Source organism: Diospyros lotus, chromosome 13, assembly GCF_014633365.1.
Source record: "Diospyros lotus cultivar Yz01 chromosome 13, ASM1463336v1, whole genome shotgun sequence".
Taxonomy (NCBI): domain Eukaryota; kingdom Viridiplantae; phylum Streptophyta; class Magnoliopsida; order Ericales; family Ebenaceae; genus Diospyros; species Diospyros lotus.
The window spans coordinates 3008874-3017078 of NC_068350.1; the positions used below are offsets into that span (position 1 = coordinate 3008874).

The window sequence follows — 8205 nt, forward strand, 5'->3', positions numbered from 1 at the left end:
TCTCATCTTGCTACTCCTCCTCGTCTTTCACCCTTGCCCTCGCTTCTCACTGCTCGATCGACGATCGCTCGTCCTCACCGACTTGCCTCGCCCTCGTGGCCAGTGGCTCGCTGCTCGAGCACTCGCCTAGCAAGCATCGCTTCTCGCTACTCTGCTCAGTCGCTGGCTCGCCATCGCCCTCCGTTGCTCGCCCTTGTGGGTTGTGGTCAGTGGCTTGCTGCCTCTCGATGGCCGATTGGGTTATCACTCATCAGATTTAGTCTTTTAGATTTGTTTCTCAGATGCTCTTACTCCAGATCTACTTCAACTTTCAGCGGTTAGTTGTTCTTTCGTTTCGTTTCATTTATGGTAGTATCCTTCATTTCGTTTCGTTTATGGTAGTTTTTAATTGATAAGTTAAAAAAAAATTAATTTTATTCTTATTGTATAAATATTTATTTATTTTTTATATTTTATTATAAAAAAATAAAATTTAAATGTAATATACAATTTGGGGCCCATTTTCACATCTCGCCTCAGGGCCCCAAAAACTCAGGTTCGGCACTGGGTAGATGAACAGTTATTTGATCATCAACATTGTCTGCATTGAGTTCCTTACAAACTGATTCAAAAATCACTTGAAACTGTCACTATATGAACAATGAGTTCATAAGAATTTAAGCAAATAAATTCTTTCAAGTGGTGCAAATCAATTATCTATCATTTCCTAATAAGAACGAAAGTAGGGCCATCACAAAGTAAGCAAAATAAGCAGAGTAATGTCCCTGCGTAGACACATAAAGATCTTGCACTTATGTTGACAAGCCAAGGCCATTGTAGTCTTAATGTTACCCATGAGGATAAGCTTTGATTCAATTGCATGGTGAGGTTTAAGTCAACCATCAACTTTGTATCTGTTTATTAAGCCATGTCATGAACTGAGATGATTATTGACTATCTCAAAGTAAGTTTTTCCATATGAAGTTACAATATTATTTGTGTTCTCTTATTTAACTGCTGGGCTAGTGTTCCTTTCTGGGCAATTATTGGTCTTCCATTTTGATCCATTAGGTAGAATCAAAGCTAACTAACACAAATAATATGGCCGGCGGGTGGGGGGGCCAACCTATGGGCGGCGACGGTTGGTCGGAGGGGCGTGGGGGCGACTGGCTAAGGGAGGGGGTTGGAGGGTGGGGGCGAGGCGGTTGCTCGCGCACGAAGGAGGAAGGGGCGACGGCGGGTGAGGCCGAACGGTGCGAGCGGCTGGCAGGGGGCGATGGCGTTGCTCGCGGCGATGTGGGGGTGGTGGGTTTGAGAGAGAGAGAGCGTGCACTGGTGGTGGTGGTGGGTTTGAGAGGCTGTGCGAGAGAGAGAGAGTGTGGGCAGTGAAAAAGGGAGAGAGAGAGAGAGCACTATGGTGGTCGATTTGAGATAGTGTGAGAGAGATAGTGAAAGAGGGGGAAAGAGAGAGATAGAGAGTGAAATGGGCAGGATTCAAAAAGATAAAAATGAAAAATTAAATAAAAAATAAATTAAAAAACTTTCGATAAAACTTTCTCTAAAGCTTTCTCTACAAATAGCATTACTCTCAACTTTTGTCTATCATTTGTCATTTGTTATTGGTGGTGAAGGCTGAAGGATAAAGGCACTCGTATAACCCAATCCAACCCAACCCAACCATGAGACGAGAGCATGAGTGAACCCTACATTTAGTATTGCTTTCAATTTTTTGCTATTTTGAGAATTATAGAATCACTTTTTATATAAAAAAAAAAATGTAAGTTAGAGGAAAGTATATTAATAAAAGTACATTTACAATTAATATTTTTTCTTTATTAAAAATGCTTTTAATATTTTTTTTATTTTTTGTAATTATACATATGCATTATGCACATATAATGTCTATATATATTTGTAAAGTAAGTGTTTTTAATTATATATATATATATATGTATAGGAAGGACAATAGTTGCAAATTTAAAAATGTTTGATAAGATTAATTTTGTTAGTTAATGATTTTACTTTTTGTTTCCATTTTTGCTGTACCGACAAAAACACCAAATTTTTACTTTTATTGTAAAACACAAAAATTACTGTTATTAAGAGTATTTTTAAATTTTGGTCCATTAATGTTGTAAAATAAGTGATATTTTAAATGATGCTCCAAAAAAGTAATAGAAAGCTTTTATGATTTTAACATTTAAAAAATAAATGTTAATATTTTTAACATTTAAAGAGTAATAGAAAGTTTTTATGATTTTATAATTATAACTATTTTTTCACTCATTTATTTTACAAATGTTTCAAATTTTAATATAATAAAAATATTTTTATATTATATTTTTTTTATATAATATCAATTTCTTTTTCAAGTAGACTATGGTTTAGTCACACTCGAATTAAAGGGAGAAAAGATCAACAAATTATTAAATTTTGACAATTTGTTGAGCAAAGAAAGATAAAGAAAGAAGAAAAAATTGTAAAGTATTTTGGTTATATTAATAATTTTAATAATAATAATAATAATAATAAATTGTAGATAATATATTAGTGTGTGTATAATAATAATATAATAATTTATTTATATATAGTAATGCATATAGATGTGTGATTGGAGCAGAAGCTGCCACGCACCCTCCATTCTGCCTTCTCCATCCAAACCAAACCATACTCCCAAACTGAAATCCAAAAGCTCAAAATGCTTCAACTAACCAATGCCAACGGCTCCAAATCTCTTCCATCTTTCCCCGGATAAGCCCATAGCCATGCCCGCCGCCGCCTCCGCCTCCGCCCCCGCCCCACTCATCTGCCGCCCCGCCGCCGCCGCCGCCCCACGACTCCCCTCCATCTTCTCCCCCAAACTCCCTTCCAAATCCCTCCGACCCACCACCAAACTCCACGTCTCCTCTCCCGCCAACAAGTCCTTCTCCTCCGCCTCCAAACGCCCACCCGAGGAGACCATCTTCTTCGACGGCGGCGCCCACTATGGCGACCTCCTGGCCAACCTCCTCCTGGGCTTCACTCTCCTCTGGCTGCCCCTCACTCTCGCCGCCGTTCTCCGCGCCTTCTATCTCCGGTACCGCTTCACCAACCTGCGGGTGACGGTGATTTCCGGCCTCACCGGCCAAGACCGGAGCGATTTCTCCTACAATGTCATCAAGGACGTGCAGGTGGTCCCAAGATTCATTGGGGAGTGGGGTGACATTATCATCACCCTCAAGGATGGAACCAAGGTGGACTTGAGGAGTGTCCCTAAGTTCAGGGAGATTGCCAAGTATTGCCTCTCCATGGCTGAGAAGCCTGCGGTTTTGAAGGAGACTGGGCCTAAGGGCTTCTGATGAGATGAGGAGGGTTTGATTTTGGTTTGTTGTAGATTGCTTCTTTTCAAACAGGTATGTAAATTAGTTTCCTTTGTTGCCGCTTTAGTGGATAATTGAATCCTATGTTTTCTCCTTTTCGAATTCTAGTTGTAAAGATAGTTTCATTGGAAGTCTATTAATTAGTAATTACTACCATATTTGAAGTCTATTAATTACTACCATACTTGATTTGAATCCTATGTTTTCTCCTTTTCAAATTCTAGTTGTAAATATAGTTTATTAATTACTACCATACTTGATTTTGCTTGTTTTTTTTTGTACGAGGCCGGATTGTCTACAATCCCAACGCATGGTTTTAGCTACACGAATTCTAGATTGTCAGGTGTTTCTACTTACGACCTTATCTTTTGTAAGGCCTTTATAACTTATATTATATCAAGTGTTTTGTATCAAGTTTTTCTTGTTCTTTCTCTATCTATCTCTTTTCCTAGGTATTTGTTGCCTCTATGAGGTGGGGCTTTTCGTGTTACCTGGAGTTCCTAATATTTGTAATGTTCATTTTCTTTTGCCCCACTAGCAAAGGTGGAGGGTGAAATTTATTGTTGGGGGATGGGGAAAAGTTCATGTATAAATAAAGGGGAGTAGGGGGCTATCAGATTTGTGTCTTATTTTTACAAAGTAATCACATTTTACTTTTTCTTTGGTATCAAATATGGGAGGGCCATCCTTACAAAGACTATAAATAAATCCTATCCTATACAATGTGAGAGTCGAGAATGGGAAATGCCAATAAATGTTCCTACATACATGTAAATATGCATGCACAAAACATCAGATATGCTAATGTGCTTTGCTTTTCGTTTTGGTTGAAAAATCCATGATCCCGACATGGAGTTAAGAGTATGATTCTTTTGGTGCTTGACAAAATTTGGTGGCATTCACTTCCACATGATATAAAAAGAATGTCTAATAACAAGTCAAACATATATGCTACATTGTTCAGAAAGTTCTTTCAGGGGCTTTTGCTTGCACAATATGTTTCTAATAACATGTACATATGCACCTAAAAAAACCTAGACAAAGATTCATAAATTGTATAAATATATGAATGCCATGATTTGTGCATAACTCTTGAATTCTCCTACATAAGTTTCTAGATACATGTGAAACACGTGTAGAATTATCTAGATAAATGCAACAGGATTGGAGACATCATTAACGAGGTGTATGATGCTACATACTTGTACAACTCCCTCTCTCTCTCTGAGACAAAATAATAAAAGAGAAAAGGGGATGTGGCTTATCAGAAACCACAATCAATGCTAGGAGAAAGAGTAAGAAAACAGTAGGCAAACCCACACAACACTTACCCAAGAAGAAGGAACTTGAAGAGAATTTGCAATCGATATGGTAAATGGGATCCTAAAATCAAGTGATTTTGCAGCTTTGACAAAGAAGCGACGAACAGTTCTCTCACTATGAAGTAGTTGCACAGGCAATTGTCAGGAGATTTCCAGTTAATAAAACAATGAATGAACTTTCCAACCCCTTCGGCAGAGGCATTAGTAGTGTATAAATAGACAACAAAAATGGACACTTAAGTCTCTTAGTAGAACGAGGGCATAAGGACTAGGAGATCAAAACTGGAAGTTAAGGATTAAGACTGGGCAAGTGTTGACCAACTGCATGTTGGAACAAAATTCAAACTGTTACACCTTGTCACTTAACTGATTGGAATATTAACATTGCATAAGTCCCAAGATTGAAAGGAGATCAAGGAAGACCGTGAGTGGAACTCTTCCATACACCCAAACTATAAAAGAGTCCAGTTCACTCTCGGGCTTTAAGATTCCTAACTTAGAATGAGGATCAGTCTTTAATGTTGCAGCTATCTTTATAGTTGCAAAAGATGTCATGGTCATTTGAATTCATTTCTAAAAATCAAAGGGATCAATTCAAAATATTTTCCCTCAAAACTACTGATAATGTGAAAGCTATTGGCTTCCCGTTTACATGTTTTGGTTGAATTAGTAGATTTAGTGGTACTTCCATTTATTGCCCTCTAGTATTTCCCTCTGACAGAAGAATAAGCTGAGATCCTACAAAAAAAAATAACTCTTACCATTTCATTCAAGGAATTCTTACACTGTAACCAATCCTTTTTAAAGGTTTCCCTTTCATCGTGGCGCCCACTGCCTTCTTAGATCCACCACTATTAAGATTTGAAATCTCAATTTTATTTTTTTTTCAAAATCTACCTAGATGAGCCAGCTCAACATTTGTGCAGTTTCTTGTCATTCTTAGTTTATTTAATTTTCCATCAGCATGCAAACCGTTAATGAACCGTACAAATAAATGTGGACTGGGGAATTGATTTTTTTCCATACACCATTATGTGACATTTTTGTATTGTAAGTCTGGGGTTAACTCATCGGGTTATGTATGAGCAGTGCCAAACTATTATAAGATTATGAGCCGGAGATGTTAGTATTTGATCCCTCCGGGAAACTTGGGCTATCACAAGTTGTTATAGGTTTAAAATATGTATTTTAATGGATGGACTTGGCCCTTGGGCTTGGTTAAGAACTTGGGGTACGTTTGGAGCATAGTGTAGCCAGCCCAGGAAGTTTGGACCATTGCTGGACTTTTGGTGACAACTTTTATAACATCCTAGATATATTAGCCGAAGTTAGTTTTTGAGTTATGAGGCCTCCACAGTATACCAACAACGTAGGCACTAGGCAGGATTAAGTCGTGAAAAGTTCTCTTCCTCTAAGCTCAGGTGTTCTCGCTAGGTCAAAAATCTCACTCCACCATAATTTTAATCCATGACGGGCCTCAAATATATCATACAATGATAGCCTGGGTCACAGGTCATCACTCAAAAGTGCTGGTGAAAGTTAACCTTAATACGTCTTGAGACCTTCTCAGTATACTTCCAAGGTAAGATCAAGTCGTGACAACTTTAACTGCCTTAGTCTTTTGAGTGTGTGTTAATACTGTATGGACCCCTGTGACAACAAATGCCAGCCGGGGTTCAATCCCGGCCTCCACACATCTTCAGTAGCATCTCCATCTTCATGAGAGCGTGGTCGTAAAAAGTAAGCCGGTGTTAAAGAATGGGCTCCTAATGTGTGTGTGTAACTTTCTTTCACTCGAGTGGAGGTTGGGTCCATGGCTGGGCTGGGAGGCAAATCTGGTATCATGTCTGACATGAAGCTCGGCACACGAAACCTACTTTTAAAGTTCAATCACAGCTACATATACACCTCAATTGTCCTATATATCTATCTGGGCTGTGGTTTTTTTAATTGCTTGAAACCTGATGGATCATATATTCATGTAAAAGTTACTGTAAAAAGCATGTAATCATTAAGAAACAGAGCATCTTGGTAGTGAGACCTGGTGTTACTTGTATTCTGCTTCTTATTCATTTCTGGGTTTTCAGATTTATTTGCACTAAGCATTAGAGTAGTGCTTTTGTTATGTTTCGAGTTAGGATTTGTAATTTTCTTTTCCAGATGTGGCCTTAGGTGAATTGCAGAATCCCAAGCCTTGTAGCAATTTAGAAAAATCCCATCTATCTTGCACAATGAAACAGAAAGTTCTTAGCAACTTCCTTTGTTGGCTTGTTGCTAATTTGAACATTTGAGTAAACAGGGCTCCATGTCAAAGATTAGTCTAGTACAATCTGGACCCTTCTCCTCAATTCAAATTTCCTTGTCTATTTAAACAAAATAGGCAGAGAAGTCGTTTTCTAAGCTGGGCTACCATATGTGATAGAAATTTATATAGAATTCTTATGTAAAATGATGTGATTCATCAACAATCAAGAAAGCAGAACACCCGCCAAAACGACTTATAATTACAAAAAATATCACTGTCGCGTCATTTCTTACAGCACTTTCATTACAAAACTCCATTTGAAGGATAAGATATTAAAGATTTTCCCTTTTGAAAGGTCCCATGGAAGGCTTGTGGGTGGTTGCCATCTCCATGGCAGAGAGGAATTGAAGTAAAGGGAGAAAAATGGGCCAAGCTGAGGTCTCAAAAGGAGATGGGCTGGGGTACTAAAACACTGTTTCACTGAGACTTTTGACCAATTTTCTGTATTTCTCTTCTTTTTCTGTTATTCTTATTTTTTATGTATTAAATAATTTTCTCAGGGAAAAAAAAAGGGTATAAATATTGGGGAAGTTGAGGTGGTGTCTAGTCAAGGCTGTGGCAGAGCAGAGATGCCATGCCCCTTCTTTATTGAAAGATGCTAAAGGAGAGAGAGAGAGAGAGAGAGAGAGAGAGCTGTTTTCAGTGTATGAAATTGAAAGGGAGTAGTTTGTCCCAACTTCTTTAGCTCTTTACAGGCCTATGCATGATGCATGAGAAAGAACTGATCAATCAATTGGTTTGGGAAATGATGTTCTTTTACATACTACGTATAGAAAATATTATCAATCAAAACAATATGACATTGACAATTCTTTAGTTGTAGCCATTCAATTGGGGTTCTTTATTCAGAATTTTTATACAAAATGGTATATTGAGAAAGAAAGCACAAATCAAAGTTGCTCATAGTTGTGTTGAGTCATTGTGCACATTCTATGCAAAATTAGATTTCATGTTAACTTCACCTTTAGATTGACTTCTCGTTAACGTTAATTCGCAATTAGCTTAAAAGAAGAAGATGATTTAAGCGAATGAAAACCAGCATATAAATATAGATTATCAAGTATTCTCGATTATAAATAAAGAAAAGAAATTGTATTAAATAGTTGACAATCGACGTATAAATGTTAATTTAAGAGAAATACCAAGTCATGCATGAAGGGTGTTTGCTAACTTGGGGGCATAGGATTCCCCAAACCTCTCTCTTTAACAAGAGCGTGCTTTGCAGAAAAAGAGAGAGAGA

The 8205-nt window shown here is 37.8% G+C and overlaps 1 protein-coding gene across 4 annotated transcripts; it reads left to right on the plus strand.

Moving 5' to 3' along the window:
- The first annotated feature begins 2602 nt into the window (after window positions 1–2602).
- LOC127787875 (uncharacterized) lies at window positions 2603–7755 on the plus strand. Of its 4 annotated transcripts, XM_052315938.1 has the most exons (4): window positions 2603–3371; window positions 3624–3708; window positions 7261–7366; window positions 7466–7753. In XM_052315938.1, the coding sequence occupies exon 1, from the start codon at window positions 2694–2696 to the stop codon at window positions 3315–3317; it is 624 nt and encodes a 207-aa protein (XP_052171898.1). In that variant the 5' UTR covers window positions 2603–2693; the 3' UTR covers window positions 3318–3371; window positions 3624–3708; window positions 7261–7366; window positions 7466–7753. The 4 variants fall into 4 exon arrangements, with proteins under 4 accessions (XP_052171898.1, XP_052171894.1, XP_052171896.1 ...); XM_052315934.1 differs by having other exon boundaries at window positions 7261–7755; XM_052315936.1 differs by lacking the exon at window positions 3624–3708 and having other exon boundaries at window positions 7466–7747.
- Window positions 7756–8205: the final 450 nt, after the last annotated feature.

Bases quoted from the DNA above. Each gene is read 5' to 3' on its own strand.
- LOC127787875 (XM_052315934.1), top strand. From the start codon at position 2,694: ATGCCAACGGCTCCAAATCTCTTCCATCTTTCCCCGGATAAGCCCATA.